General features: G+C 42.9%; 1 protein-coding gene and 1 pseudogene across 1 annotated transcript in view; one reads left to right on the top strand and one right to left on the bottom strand.

The window, feature by feature from the left end:
* The window catches only part of DCBLD1 (discoidin, CUB and LCCL domain containing 1), a 46,625-nt gene extending 35,322 nt beyond the window's left edge, over positions 1-11,303 (top strand). Inside the window, exons 7-14 of the mRNA XM_012460437.3 lie at positions 669-884; positions 1,286-1,410; positions 2,932-3,079; positions 3,184-3,291; positions 5,353-5,440; positions 7,070-7,119; positions 7,981-8,100; positions 10,417-11,303. Coding sequence (XP_012315860.1) covers positions 669-884; positions 1,286-1,410; positions 2,932-3,079; positions 3,184-3,291; positions 5,353-5,440; positions 7,070-7,119; positions 7,981-8,100; positions 10,417-10,940 — 1,379 coding nt within the window. The 3' untranslated portion in view covers positions 10,941-11,303. The remainder of the gene's footprint in view (positions 1-668; positions 885-1,285; positions 1,411-2,931; positions 3,080-3,183; positions 3,292-5,352; positions 5,441-7,069; positions 7,120-7,980; positions 8,101-10,416) is intronic.
* A 4,022-nt stretch (positions 11,304-15,325) lies between these two features.
* LOC105722753 (large ribosomal subunit protein uL13-like) lies at positions 15,326-15,931 on the bottom strand (annotated as a pseudogene).
* Positions 15,932-16,259: the final 328 nt, after the last annotated feature.

Genomic DNA, 16,259 nt, shown 5'->3' with positions numbered 1-16,259 from the left:
TATTGCAATTTGATTTGTTATTATTTTGAATAAAGTTACTGAAAATGAGCATATAAAAGCTGTTTAGCTTCTCCATTATGGATTGTGTTCTACATAAATATTCTCCCTTAGCATAAATGATTTCAAGGAAAACACTGAATATTTCTTCTTTGCCCAGGAAGAGCAGGCCTTTATTTGCTGCCTTCTCATTGCTATATTGGACATGGTATAGTTAAGGTCCTTTGGATGAATATTGGGTACAGCTTACTGATCTTCAGAAGACTTAGACACATCTGCTTTTCAAGTATGTGGAAAGAATGGAGTTCCCTTCTGATTCTAAATCCTTTAAAATGAGAAGGAACACAGCATTTTAAACCTTTAACACAGATTGCACTTTGTTGAAATCAGGGTGAATTCAGAAGGTTAGAAAAGAAAGTCTACAGTGGGGACAAAGAGGTGTCACTTATAGAGGATGTGACTTTGAGGTCTATTAAGAAAAGCAGTAACAGTTTCAAGGCACAGTAGTACAAATGAGTGAAAGTCTGGACCATTTAAAAACTGGTAATTAAACACTTGATTCTATATTAGAATGAAAGTCAATCAGTTGAATATTCTAGGTGAGATGGGGTACTTTTTTGCTGTCATTTTATGTCTATCTCTGAAATGTCTTACTGCACTCTTTCTTCTAGGTTGCAGCAGATCCTTGAGTTTGGAACCTGATGGGCAAATCAGAGCTTCTTCCTCATGGCAGTCGGTCAATGAGAGTGGAGACCAAGTTCACTGGTCTCCTGGCCAAGCCCGACTTCAGGACCAAGGCCCATCATGGGCTTCGGGTGACAGTAGCAACAACCACAAACCACGAGAGTGGCTGGAGATAGATTTGGGAGAGAAAAAGAAAATAACAGGTGTAAAAATAACACAAACACAGGAGTAGTTTCATGGTTGTGAATGACTTGCTGTTGAAAATATGTTTACCATTTACATAGGTGCTACCTCCAAGTACTTAAAATCTTTTAAAATGTAACAAATCTTTACATTATTTCTGTGAAAAGAACTGGTCTGCAAGTTGTAAATATGGATATATGGATTAGAGAGGTAATTCTTCATTGTGAAACCTTTATGTGGTGTGTTGTCAGAGTGAAAACATTAATCTGTGAACAGATTTTTAAATGCAGCTAATATAAGTTGGCCTGTAAGATGATTTGAGGTTTCCAATGAGGAAGAAAAAAATTAAACTTGAAATTATAATACATGTTATATTTAACAAACTTTAAAAAGTAGCCTGTAAATGTTATTTTCTTACAAGGAATTAGGACTACAGGATCTACACAGTCGAATTTCAACTTTTATGTTAAGAGTTTTGTGATGAACTTCAAAAACAACAATTCTAAGTGGAAGACCTATAAAGGAATTGTGAATAATGAAGAAAAGGTAAGAGTTAACCCTGGAGGCAAGATAACTGAGTAGGAGAACAGGCCTCTATATATTTTCATTTGTGTTTTTACATTAAATATTTCATTAATAAAAGACAATGAGGCTAGGCATGGTGGCTTATTCCTGTCATCCCCAAGCTTTGAGAGGCCAAGACAGGAGGATCATTTGAGACCATGCTGGGCAGCATAGCAGGATCCCACCACTACAAAAAAATTTTTCTTTTTTAATTAGCCAAATGTGGCAGTGCATGCTTGTAGTCCTAGATACTTGGGAGGCTGACGCAGGAGGATCACTTGAGCCCGGGAGTTCAAGGTTACAGTGATTATGATTGTGCTATTGTACTACAGTCTGGGCAACAGAATAAGATCCTGTTTCAAAAATAAAATCAAGTTTTTAAAAAGATGATGATGGGCCAGGCGCAGTGACTCACACCTGTAATCTCAGCATTTTGGGAGGCCAAAGCAGGTGGATTACCTAAGGTCAGGAGTTTGAGACCAGCCTGGCCAACATGGTGAAACCCCATCTTTACTAAAAATACAAAAATTAGGGCCGGGTGCGGTGGCTCACGCCTGTAATCCCAGCACTTTGGGAGGCCAAGGCGGGTGGATCACGAGGTCAAGAGATCGAGACCATCCTGGTCAACATGGTGAAACCCCGTCTCTACTAAAAATACAAAAAATTAGCTGGGCATGGTGGCGCGTGCCTGTAATCCCAGCTGCTCAGGAGGCTGAGACAGGGGAATTGCCTGAACCCAGGAGGCCGAGGTTGCGGTGAGCCGAGATCACGCCATTGCACTCCAGCCTGGGTAACAGAGCGGAACTCGGTCTCAAAAAAAAAAAAAAAAAAATACAAAAATTAGCCAGGAGTGGTGGCTGGTGCCTGTAATCCCAGCTACTTGGGAGGCTAAGGCAGGAGAATAGCTTGAACCCAGGGGGCAGAGGTTGCAGTGAGCCAAGATTGCGTCATTGCATTCCAGCCTATGTAACAGAGTAAGACTCTATCCCAAGAACAAAACATCTCCAAAAAAAAAAAAAAAAAACACAACCTTGAGAGATCTTTGTGATTTAATTCTTTTCTACTTCAGGAATGAAATACTTGTGATTTTCTTGGGAAGTGAAAATTGGCCATTTGAAATGACTCCTTCAGTATAAGCATAGTGGATGTTTGAGTTGGAAGGCAGTGGCAAAAGTGAGAGCTGAAGCCTTGTGCTCTTGAGGTTGCTTGTCTGCAGCACCAGTTGAATGTAGAAATATTAAGATCAAGTAATACAGCAAGGCAATTTTAGCTTGTTTATCCAAAATGAAATTTAAATCAGTAAACAGATGAACAGCACCATCTTAGTTAGATAACTTGGCGCTTGTTTGCAAAGCCTCGTATCTTCAATATCAAGAGTGTCTAGAAAAATGCAACAGACACAGAATCTTTTTCTTGGTTTCATATAACCAGGTATAAGTGGGATAATAAACACCTAAAAACTAACCAATAGAATCTTAAGGTAAAAATAACTTCCTTCTATAGGTGTTTCAGGGTAACTCTAACTTTCGGGACCCAGTGCAGAACAATTTCATCCCTCCCATTGTGGCCAGATACGTGCGGGTTGTCCCCCAGACATGGCACCAGAGGATAGCCTTGAAGGTGGAGCTCATTGGTTGCCAGATTACACAAGGTAGGGCTCAGGGCAAGCCAGTGAGTTATTCAAGTTTAGTCATATTTTTTTTTTTGCCTATCAATGTTACTAATGTGGTTTTCCCGACATCCCTCCTTTCTCAGGTAATGATTCATTGGTGTGGCGCAAGACAACTCAAAGCACCAGTGTTTCAACTGAGAAAGAAGACGAGACAATCACAAGGCCCATCCCCTCAGAAGAAATGCCCACAGGTAGAGCAGTCATTGTTTTGTGGTTTCATAAGGAACATAACTGGTACCCCACCCAATATCAGTAACTTCAACAAAATTTCTTTTTCTCTGTCATATAAATGCTAGAGGTAGATGATCCAGAAGTATTGGCACATATGTAAAATGATGTATGTTTACAGATTTTCATTGCAGTATTAGAAAGATTAGGAACGAACTTATGTGCCCTTCAAACACTAGGTACATATTTTGTGGAAAAATAAAATATTAGCATATTCATGCAATGGAACACTCTGCAGCCACAAAAAAGAATGTATTGGCAATATAGAAAGCTCTCTAAGATGTAGTGGCAACTTAAAAAAAATAAGCAAAGTATAGAACTATCTAGCACGCCACCCTTTCTGCCAACAGGAGAAATAAAGAATAAATATTTATTCCAGTATCTCTAGAAACATTTCAAGAAATATAATGTGGCTTTCTGTGGAGGAGGAACAGAGGTAGGAGGCACACATTCCATTCCATACTTTTGTATGCTTTTTGCGTATTGAACATGTAAGTGTCTAATATATTCAAATAATGAACATTAAAAGTAAATTTTTTCAGAATATAAAATAATTTACATATCAATTTTGTAAGAATTTGGAAAGATTAGAGAAAAACAAGTAAGAAAACAAAAATTAGTCATAAATCAGCATCCATTGATAATCACCAAATCTCACTGCTTCTAGTCAACTATGTATTTCTAACTTTAAGACAAAAATGGTAGCATATCATATGATTCTGTTCTGTAGCATATATTTTTCATTTAACATTGTATTATAAGCATTTTCCAGTGTTACTAGAATGTTGAAAACCCCAATTATTAATGTCTTTATAGTATTTTTTCACATGGATAAACCATTATTTACTTGACCATTCCCCTGCCGTTGGGTGTTTAAATTATTTGATTTTCCCCAAATTTTTCCTCTTAAAAATCACACCACTGCTGGGCCTGGTGGCTTGCTCCTGTAATCCCAGCACTTTGGGAGGCCGAGGCAGGCAGATTACCTGAGCTCAGGAGTTCAAGACCAGCCTGGGCAACAGGGTGAAACCCCATCTCTACTAAAATACAAAAATTAGCCAGGCATGGTGGCATGGGCCTGTAGTCCGAACTACTCAGGAGGCTGAGGCAGGAGAATTGCTTGAACCCAGGAGGCAGAGGTTGCTGCAAGCTGAGATCACACCACTGCACTCCAGCCTGGGCAACAGAGCAAGGCTCCGTCTCTAAAATAAATAAATGAAATAATAAAACAACACCACTGTTACACATAAATTTTGTTTTTATCTAAGTTCCTTTTCCCCTTCTTCATGAATTGCATTTTCCCACTCGTAAGCATCCCTTTATTTTCTTCCCAGGGATCACAGAAGAAAAAGATGAAGAGCAAATATTTTTCCTTTATTTTGTGTAATTTCTACAAACTTGGGGTCTGCCTTAGAGGCTGTCAAACTGTCCTTTTTTTAGAACAGAAAGAATTTTAGGAAAACATGATGTGGTGTTTCATGCAACACAGTGGAAATGCTGTTTGAGGTCATCAGGCTGCCTTTCCTCTCAGTCCGCAGCCCCAGAGCTCTGTAACAAGAATCCCAGTTTTCCAGGCCACTGTTACGGTGCAGGTCCAAACCCGCCTGGCATCCAGGGAAACAGGTTGCTTAAGCCAAACTAGGAGCTCCACACTGTGCTTAAATCATGTACATGTCTAAATAGTTCCCACCTGAGAGGTGGGGGAGGGGTTCAACTTCCCCCTCATTTCAGATTTTTGGAGTTTACTATGGGCCAAGCAACAAGCCCAGTGTACCTGTTCGTCCCTGAGAAACTTTGGAAACTGCCTTTGGGGGCCTGGGGGAGAAACTTTATCTTCCCAAGCTTTAGCCAGGATTATGAATCCTTTCTTTTTTCTTTCCAATATCATTAAATGCCTAGCATGTATTCATTTTCTCCCTATATAAAATGCTTAAAAACTTTTCAATTCCGTGTTCAGTTTTAGATCATGAAATGTGGTTGTCAGTCATTTATGTTGTAATGTGATGGCTTTCCCTCTTCTTTAGGAATGAACATTACAACCGTGGCTATTCCACTGGTGCTCCTTGTTGCCCTGCTGCTTGCTGGAATGGGGATCTTTGCAGCCTTTAGAAAGTATGGTGACTTTATGTGTTTAAATTTCTTCTCTAATTATGCAAACAATAATAAAAACAAAAAGTTTATTCTTCAGGAATGCATATGTAGAAAATCAGCATGACTTCTTTCAAAATAAAATGTTAACTTATATATTAAAAACAAGTTAGGAAAAGTAAAAATGATCAAGTATTACTTTATTAATTTCTTTTAATAGAAAGGGCCTCCCTCTGTCTCCCAGGATGGAGTGCAGTGGCAAGATCACACAAACTCCTGGGCTCAAGCAATCCCCCTGCCTCAACCTCCTGAGTAGCTAGGATTACAGCCATGTGCCACCATGCCCAGCTAATTTTTTTTATATTTTATAGAGATGGGGTCTCACTTTGCCACGCAGGCTGGTCTCAAACTTCTGGCCTCATTCGATCTTCCCACCTCAGCCTCCCGAAGCACTGGGATTACAGGCTTTGAGCCACTGCACCCCACCATGTATTACTTTATAAGCAGTTCTTGTCATGTAGAGACCTCTGGTAAAGACTTAATCTGTTGAAGTATCCTGAAATTGACCTATTGCTTTAAGAAGTATCTGTGTTTCTCCTCCCTGCAGAGTAAAAGGAATATTAAATAGGCTCCTCAGGGTGTCACCAAGGAGCCCAGTAACTCAACCTCCCCAAGCCTGTTTTCTCATGTATAAAATACAGTTTACCCAGATGAGTTCTGAATCTCTTCCAGGATCTAAAATCCATGTTTAACAAAATGTTAGGTGTTGGATCTAAACAAAAAATGGAAAGCATTCTGAAATTTTGTCTTTTTATATTTTAAACCACTTCAGAATCTATAATGTGTATATTAGTACAAATAGAATGAAGAATAGTTTCTGCCATCATGAGAGAAGGTACAAAATTCTCTGGTTTGGGTAGATATTCATAAGGTAAAGTGTATCTTAGTGTAATGTGCTTGTATGAAATGCTTTAGACACCCACAGTTTTGGACTGGAGTATAGTACAGATGAAGTGAGACCATGTGATCTTGAGGAACTGCTTCAGGATGACTGCATGAGCTAGTGATTAAGTAAGGCGGCTGGGCGCGGTGGCTCATACCTCTAATCCCAGGAAGGATTTGGGAGGCCGAGGCATGCAGATCACAAGGTCAGGAGTTTGAGACCAGCCTGACCAACATGGTGAAACCCCGTCTCTACTAAAAATACAAAAATTAGCCAGGCATGGTGGTGCACACCTGTAATCGCAGCTATTCAGGAGGCTGAGGCAGGAGAATTGCTAGAACCCAGGAGGCGGAGGTTACAGTGAGCTGAGATCGTGCCACTGCACTCCAGCCTGGGCAACAGAGTGAGACTCCATCCCAAAAAAACAAACACAAACAAAAAAAACTAAATAAGGCATTGATTTCTAATAAGCAAAATAAGATTAATATATATTCTAGTGAAATCTTGTGACCTTTCTTATAAGTGAGATAAATGTATAGAGAATTCTACATATTTGTATGATTTTCTAAAGCACATGGCAGCTGCCATCTCATTTAATCCTCACATCAGCCCTATGAGATAAGTACCTATTAAGATCCTCATGTTATGTAGGGAGAGAGAGGCAGATAAATTGGCTCATAAATATTCAGTTGGACTTTTTGTCTTGGTAGGAAGAAGAAGAAAGGAAGTCCATATGGATCAGCAGAGGCTCAGAAAACAGGTTGGTTGAAAACTCTGTCTACAATTTTATCTGTCTTTGAGGAAGGGATGGGATCATCTGAGGCCAGTAGCCCACATTTATTTGGTTAAAAGACATAAGCCCTGTAGCCTTTAAAATAGCAAATCTATAAGGAAGGAATTTATTGTGTCCTGTCTTTTTATTTTTATGGCCACTTTACTTTTGTTCAATGTCATCTCCTATCATTTGTCAACATCCTTTTTTCTTGGCCACTGGAGTTTAGGCCATGACACTGTCTGCCATCAAGGAGGTGTGACAAAAGCCTCATCAGTGAACTGAAGTAGGCTTGTGCTGTTAGCATCTGCAGGCCTGTGCTGTACTTCCCACTCTGAGAAAGTGAGAAAAAGACAAGACCAGGCATCTGAATATTTCAGATAATCTTGCACACCAGCCCTGCCTGGTCTTTTTCTCAGTTTCTCAGACACAGGCACCCAACCAATGAGTTAGCCATGGTCAAGAGAGAGAGGGCAGTGAGGCAGGACCCCTGAGAAAGCTCAGGACCCACTTGAGACTCCACCTCCAGGGTCTGAACACCAGTGGCGTTGTCTCCTCTGCGTCACAGATGCCATCCCAGTGCAGATTGTGGGAAATCAAGCCCAGATGATCTCACAAAGGGAGAATCTGGGACCCGATGAGGGCAAAATACCTTTTAAAGGCATAGCGGAAAGCTTGGTTGGAGTGGTGTTTGCTGTTGTGGTTAACGGCATGCTGTTCTTAGTACACACACCTGAGGAGGACATTTATCACTGTCAGCCCGACCTCTGACTCATCAAGGAACATGTTCTGGAGGACGCACATTACATTTCTGATATATTCATTTGTTTTATGTTACCTTTATTCCAGACTGTTGGAAGCAGATTAAATATCCCTTTGCCAGACATCAGTCAGCCGAGTTTACCATCAGCTATGATAATGAGAAGGAGATGACACAAAAGTTAGATCTCATCACAAGTGATATGGCAGGTAAGTGTCATATTTCCATGACTGTGCTGTTAGGTTGGAGGTACTGCTTATGGGGGAGGGAGGCAGGAGAAAAATAAGGTAAAATCATTTTCTGTTTAGATAAGGTCCAATAAATCTGAAATGTGTTTTTTCTGCATTCTGCACAGAATTACAAACTGACACTGAGATATTACTCAAAAACCCTATTCAACCAGTCTCTTCACCTGCAGGGATATAATGACATCCATACTGATATCCCTGATGTACTACTGGTATCTGGAAGCCCTGAATCTATTTTTGTTACCAAAGCTCTGATGAAGGCACTGGGAAAGAGGAACTAGAAGGAGGAATTAAATACCATTCCTGCCCTGAGGAAGGTGAGATAGGAAATAAAGGAACTCCCAGTACGAAAAGGGCTTCAGTGTCCCTGACAAGCCATCATCAAGACTCGAGCTTCCCAAACCATCTATGGGAAAGATGTTTTTTGCTTTTTAAAAAAAATTTTTTAATCCATTATGAATGAATACACAGTAAAATACAATATAAAATATTAGTAATAGGGAAATGTTAAAGACATACTAATTTTTTTTATTAGATTCAGCAGACATAAAATTACTCTAAGAGTAATTAGAGTAAGAGTAGTTTCTCAACAATCTCAATTTCTGCGCCTGTCTGTCTGTGGCACTGTCACAAACAGTTCCCAGATATGTAGGACTCTGTAGTCCACGATCTGAGTAGCACTTTGCTTGCTGGCTTCTCCCTCCTCACATGCAACCGGAGGACTGGAAGTATAGGCATCACCTCAGGGCTTGTTAGAAAGGGAGGCCACAGAACCGGAAGCTCCCAGGTGACGCATGTGCACTTCAGTGACTGGGAGTTGTCAGTGTAAGGGTTGGTTGAGCCACTTTGTGGACAAGGAGAGCATCCTCTGCAACCAAAATCCATCCTCTTGTTCCTTGGAAGTGACATGAGGGGAGAACTTATTTTCTGTTCTCTTATTCCTTTCATTCTCCTTCAGCTTCTAATTCAGCCTCTCCTCCTTCCTCCCTGAATGATCCTTCTCAGGCTCCTCAAATGTGCAGTGCCCTGGGGTCCTGTCTCACCCCCACTCACCACAGTCTCTCTCCTAAACAGTCCCATGCCCTCCCCAGCTTCCAGCAGTGCCCTTCCATGCGTGTTTGTCCACTCTGCTTCTCATGGCCAGACTTCCTCCCAGTCCTTAGTCCATAATTCTCAGCAGCCTCGACCTGCGGATCCATTCCTCAGCACCCACAATCGAATCCATTGTTCCAAACCCTCACCACACATACTCTGTGCATTCCTTGCCTGATGACTTCCCAATTGCACATCCCAGCCTCATCCAGGCTTACCCTCTGGAAAGGGTGCTTGCCTCCTCTCTTTCCTCACACCCCACCTCTCATTGCTAAAAATTCCGGATTCCTGTCCCAAAGGGGCCCCTTTCCTCTTTCCTAGTTTGTGACCGCTATGTGCATTTTCTCTTTGCTTTTTTACCTCTCACTTTTCGATCTTTTCTTCTTCAGTAGGCCTCCACAGTTACCTGTGAAAGTGCCAGTCTGTTGTTTCCCATAGAATTAAACCAGACTTCCTAGCAAGACACTCACTCAACGCTTTTCCATGGTCTAACACATGGCTAACAGTGTACACTCAAGACATGCGTTCAAATCCTGCTCCATCACCCTATTGTGTGACCTAGGAAAAGTTACTTAGTCTCTTTCTGCCTTGGTTTTCCATTTGTAAAATGGAGTAACAGTCCCTACCTCAGGGGATTTTTTTGAAGATTAGATATATTAACATCTTGCTCTTGGAATAGTGCCTGGCACAGAGTAGGAGCTCTGTAAATGTGAGCTCTTGGTGTCGTCCTCACTGTCACCACTAGTCCCTGACCTATTGCTTCGGTCCTCATATCCTATTAAACAAACTACTCTGTGTCCCTCGTACTCTGGGCATATCAAACTCTGTTTTGGGGGCTGTTCTTTCCACAGTTTCCACACTGTGTGACTTCATAATTTAGCATCTCCAGAGCCAGTTTCAGAGGCACTTCCTCCTTGAAGTATTTCCCCCATACCCCAGGTCATCGTCATCGCCCCCACCTCTGAGAAGACACTACGAGGCTTCCTGAGCAGGCGATGCGGCTGTGTACGGCCTGTGGGTGGCTTCTGTGGCTTTCACCTCAGGGTTTTCCCGCAGGGCCTGGGACACCTGAGGGCACCCGGTGGAGAGTCAGTCACCACAACCTGAAGCAGAGTATCCCCACCTGCCACCTACGGCCGGCCTGTGTGTGGTGCCCGCTGACTGCCGTCTCTCCTGTGGTTTCAGATTACCAGCAGCCCCTCATGATTGGCACCGGGACAGTCACGAGGAAGGGCTCCACCTTCCGGCCCATGGACACCGACGCCGAGGAGGCAGGGGCGGGCGCCGACGGCGGCCACTATGACTGCCCGCAGCGGGCCGGCCGGCACGAGTACGCGCTGCCCCTGGCGCCCCCGGAGCCCGAGTACGCCACGCCCATCGTGGAGCGGCACCTGCTGCGCGCCCACACCTTCTCCGCGCAGAGCGGCTACCGCGTCCCGGGGCCCCGGCCTGGCCACAAACACTCCCTCTCCTCCGGCGGCTGCTCCCCGGCAGCCGGTGCGGGCGCTCAGGACCGAGACTATCAAAGGCCACAGAGCCCGCAGCCTGCAGACAGCGGCTACGACCTGCCCAAAGCCGCCAGCACCGTGGCCACCGAGAGAGGTCACCCTGACTCTCAGAAGCCCCCAACGCATCCCGGGAAGAGCTATTCCGCCCCCAGAGACTGCCTCACACCCCTCAGCCAGACGGCCATGACTGCCCTTTTGTGAACACAATGTGAAAGAAGCCTGCTGTGGTACTGAGCGTCGGGCTGTCGCAAGGCACTGGAAGAAGGGAGCCTGCTGGTCCAGAGCGCGCGTGTGTCCGTTTGTGTGCGCGCGTGTGTGCGTATGTGTGTGAGAGATTCGGTAGGATCCCAGAGACAACGTCTCATACTGTTTACAAAATTGTGCAGCTGGTTTCGTGCTGACCCTTAGGGTTGAGTCTGTTGGGTTTTGTTGGGCTAGAAAAATGAAAATTTTCAAATGGCTTTTTCATTCCTCTGACTGTGATATTGAGCTGCTTTGGTGTTAAAGGTGTAATCTGTACAGGGTTGTATTTAACAAGAATAAAAGTAACTTAAGTTTCCTCTATCAGATTTTAGTTCTGCACAGAGGTTAAGTGGGAAAATGCAGCTGTTGCAAAATGTATATAAATAGAGTGTTCATTTTTTTTCAGTATATTATCTGAACTGTGTTAGCAGCAGGTCTGCTTAAACTTAATCTTGTTGTTATTGTGAGTCATTTCCTTTCCTTTGATAACTAGAACTAAAAGCATTTTTAACATTCTTCTCCTGGAAGAAATGAATTACTTGAAGCATGAAAAGCACACCAGGGTGGTTGTTTATTTAGCAATTATGGTTGTAGATCTAGAAACAAGCAAAGAAACAGCACCTCCACACTGCCCTTTTCCTTAGACTCCACTTCAGAGGGGGATGCAAAGAGGTCAGCCCAGCTCCCATAACCATGAAGGTGGCACAGGAATTACAGTGTGAATGGCTGTATCAGATGTTTTTGTACCTCAGATTTAAAATATTGCTGACGTCAGATGCCACACTTTTCATTACTTTCTTCAGAAGTAGCACATTTTTGTGACTTCTATTGTCCTCTGAAAAACAAAAAAATTATTTGGAACATGTTTATACAAAAGTAAGTCTGGCCAGGTCTAAATCAAGCTTTTCTGCTGACATGAAACTGTTGGAAACTGATCTGATTTTATAAGAAACGATTTTCCCCTGAAGGAGGTGTCTGTAATTCCAGAACAGCCCAGACCTCAGCTGTACCTCATGTTCAGTAGTTTTTATTTGGGTTTGCTTTGTGAGTTAACTATGGGGGATTTAACCTCTTTTTCCAAAGAGGAAAGTGTGTGTGTGTGGTTTTTTAACGGAAAATATGGACCAAGTTTTTTTTTTTCCCTAAAGAATGTATTATGACCCTGTTTGTATGGTTATCACATCCTGTGAAGTATATATATGTTAAAATAGTGGGGTGTTGGAAGGTCGTGGCAGACTAGCTGCTGGTTAGTGTGTAAGGTAAATGGTTTACTTTGTGGAGTTTACATGGTTTTATATGCACACTAATTGTAATAAACTATGTCAAACCAAACTGCCCCTGACTCTCACTGGGGTGTTAGAGGCACTCAAGGCTCAGCCTCTGTGAAAAGGCAGGTGACACAATGGAGAGGGCAAGGGCTTGGTGCCAGATTAGGCCAGACCCTAATCTACCACAGAAGAGTTGAGAAGTCTTTGGCCGCTTACATAATGATGAGCATCAGTTTCCTCATGTTTGAAAATGGTGTCATTGTGTGCTTTCTTCCTCCAAAATTTACTGATAAAAATTAATTGGAACATTTATCAAAGTGTTTATTCTAGAATAGGTCTTTTTGTCTAATGTAAGCCTTCAGTGGGTTGTTTACAGAATTTTAACATTGGACTATTAGACCATAAGAACAGACTTGAGTCTACAGCACTTCTTTTTTTTTTTTTTTTTTGAGACAGAATCTTGCTTTGTTGCCAGGCTCCAGGCTGAAGTACAGTGGTGTGATCTCAGCTCACTGCAACCTCCGCCTCCCGGGTTCAAGCAATTCTTCTGCCTCAGCCTCCCAAGCAGCTGGGACTACAGGTGCGTGCCACCATACCCAGCTAATTTTTGTATTTTTTAGTAGAGACGGGGTTTCACCGTGTTGGCCAGGATGGTCTCGATCTCTTGTCCTTGTGATCTGCGCACCTCAGCCTCCCAAAGTGCTGGGATTACATGAGTCCAGCCTACAGCACTTCTTTACAATGGAGCTGTCTTCATCTATCACAGTTCTTCTGCAGTACTAGTGATCTAATCATGACTAGTGGGAGAACAGGACTTTGTTTTGGATCGGCACTGCCTCAGGGTAGACTCATTGTGTAGAACAGGTCCGATGAGTGGAAAGGTCTGATAAACCCTACACAGTTAAACCTAAACTAGAGAATAAGGGCAGAAAAATATTAGTCTTTCTTTTCTGGTGTGTTGCAACATCAACACATATATGATAAGGCATGAATGAGACAAGTCTAATTGTCTGATATCTTTGGTGTTATCAAATCCTACTGGGAGGCAAAGATTGTATTCTGCTACTTCTTACATTTGTGGTTGAAACACATTTGCTATGATAAGCAAGACTAATACAGGCTCCTGAAAGTTTGCTCTGGGTTTTATTATTATTTAAATTTTCATTAACATTCATAATCAGCCTAGAAAATAGAAAGGATGTGAGAGATTGTTTTGTGTTTACACTGTTTTGGATTCTTAACATGAAATCACACTTACAGGCACAACTGTATATACCATGAATAGCTACAGGCCTTTCTCCACTCTGAGCAGTCACAGCAATCCAGGTGTGGCCACCAGGTTGGCCTCACTATTTCTAAAATGCTTGCATTCATTCACGCATCAAATAGTTACTAAGATTCTGAGAGCAGTGTTCACCCTGTACTTGAGTTGAAAGAGAGGATGCCTAGTGCCTCCCCCAAATCTGAAAGCAGTTGAATCCCTCCAATGGGAAGGTAGGGTGAACACTGTCATTTACCCCAACCTGCAAGTATTTCCTCCCCAAAACACAGCCCATGCAGTCACCCCATGCCACATTGCACACCCCATTGCACCCACCCACACTACTGTGTTCGTATCCCCCGTCTCCCACTGATCTCGTTCCCAGCCTCTCCCTGTTCTGGGATAAATTCCCCCCTAGAGGCTTTAAAGATTTTTATTTTGTCTTTGGTATTCTGCAATTTTATTACCATGTGTTCAACTATGAATTCATTTGTATTCCCATTGCTCGGGGCTTGTACCTCTTGAATCAGGATTTATCAACTCTGAAAATGATCAGCCCTCTTTTTTTGTTGTTTTCTTTTTCTTCTCCTGGAAATCCTTTTGTATGCTCATTAAAGCTTCTCACCTTATCCCCCATATCTCTTAATCCCTAATATTTTTTAATCTTTTTATCTTTCTGTTCTGGGTTCTCGATAAATTCCTGAAAGACAATATGGCCTAGTGGTGGAGAGTACAGACTTCAGATTGCCTGGGCAAGATGCTGTAACCTCTCAGTGCCTGTTTTCTTGCTTGTGGGCAAAACAATATTATCCACCTACCTATGGCTGTTGTGAAGATTAAGTGAAACTTTAAGAGCACTGGCCCATACAAAGCACTGCATAAGTTTAAATATTTTAGTCCAGTTCGCTAATTCCCTCTTCTGTTATCTAATTTGCTGTTTAATTTATACATCAAGGTTTTAAATTTCTTTTTTGATTTCTAGAAGGTCTGTTGATTCTTTTTTGACTCTGCTCTTTTCCACAGTCTTGATTTTTTGGTGGCATTGATTCCTTGTTTTAATAATTTGAAACATACTAATTTGGTAATGTTTCTTATTGTTCTGTTGTCTTCATTTTATTTAGAGGAAGAGCTGAGGTCTGTACAGTGGTTTATAGGGCTCCATCAATGCTGTCCAATAAAGCTTTTGCAATAATGGAAATCTTAGCTCTGAGTTGCCCGATAGGGTAGCCACTAGCCACATGTGCCTATTGAGCACTTGAACTGTGGCTGAAGACACTGAAAAATAATTTTTTTTTATTTTTAAAAATAAAAAAAATTAAAAAGATGGGGTTTCACCATGATGGCCAGGCTGGTCTTGAACTCCTGACCTCAGGTGATCCACCCACCTCGGCCTCCCAAAGTGCTAAGATTACAGGCGTGAGTGAGCCACCGCGCCCGGCCGATAAATTTTTAATTTTATTTTTTATTACAAAATACAGGTGAGAAGCGCAGGCATTGCCTGTTAAACACTTGGTTGCCCATCTTCCCCGGCTATGCTTCTATAAATACCCTTTGTACAACAGCAAGCTCATGCTGTTCCCAAGCGCTTGCACATTCTAACAGCTGCAGAGTACAGTATATGACCAGGTGGAAAGTTAGACCCCCCGCACTCACAGGATCCCTGCAGTTAGTCTTCCGGCTCCCTCTTCCTATTGGCCATAGGTAAATTACGCCTCCACAATTTACTCCTGCCCTTGGGTCCCGCACATTCCAGGGCGACGATGGAGGAAGGTCAGGCCAGGCTAAGCATGAAGAATGAACAGTCTTTACTGGGCTCAGACCAGGAGTCCGTGGGTCTTGAAGATCCTGTGTATTTGTCACTTTTCTTCTCCACGTTCTTCTCGGCCTGTTTCCGTAGCCTCACGAGTTGTTTCTTCTTCTGGTAGTAGATCTTGGCTTTCTCCTTCCTCTTCTCCTGGGTGGCTGTCACTGCCTGGTACTTCCAGCCAACCTCATGAGCCAGGCGTCCCAGATAGGCAAACTGTCTTGTAGACTTCAGACGCACGACCTTGAGGGCAGCCGGAACCACCATCCGCTTTTTCTTGTTGTAGGGTGGTGGGATACAGTCAAACACCTTGAGGCGGTCCAGGGCGGCCTGGCCTCGCTTGGTTTGTGGGGCAGCATGCCTCACACAGTCCACCAGAACATGCGGCTGGGGGCCCGGAAGCAGTAGGGTCCTCGCGAAGGGTTGGTGTTTATCCGCTTGCGGAGGAAAGCCAAGTACTTTAACTTGTTTCTGTAGAAATTGCCAGAAATGTTGATGCCCTCACAGCGTACGACCGCCACCTTCTGGCCCAGCAGTACTTTCTTAGCCACGATGACCGCCAGGCGACCAGGAGAGGGCCTCAACCATCAAGCACCAGGATGTGAACCTCCACCATCTTCAGCAGCAGCCTAGGAAAGCTATTTTTTATAGTTTTTTAAAAATTTATTTATTTTTTTTTTCAGAGATAGGTCTGACTATGTCACCCAGGCTGAAGTACAATGGCACAATTATAGCAGGCTCTAGCTCCTGGGCTCAAGGGATCCTCCTGCCTCAGCCTCCTTAGTAGCTGGTGCTACAGGCTTGTACCACTACAACCTACTAATTAAAAAAAAAAATGTAGAGATGGGATCTCACTATGTTGCCCAGGCTGGTCTCAAACTCCTGGGCTCAAGTGATACTCCTGCCTTGGCCTTCCAAAGCTCTGGGGTTATAGGCGTTTGCCA

The sequence above is a fragment of the Aotus nancymaae genome, unplaced genomic scaffold, assembly GCF_030222135.1.
Source record: "Aotus nancymaae isolate 86718 unplaced genomic scaffold, 86718_ANA_hifiasm-v0.15.2.pri h1tg000040l, whole genome shotgun sequence".
In the NCBI taxonomy this organism is placed as follows: Eukaryota; Metazoa; Chordata; class Mammalia; order Primates; family Aotidae; genus Aotus; species Aotus nancymaae.
This window is presented reverse-complemented; position numbering and strand designations above follow the sequence as displayed.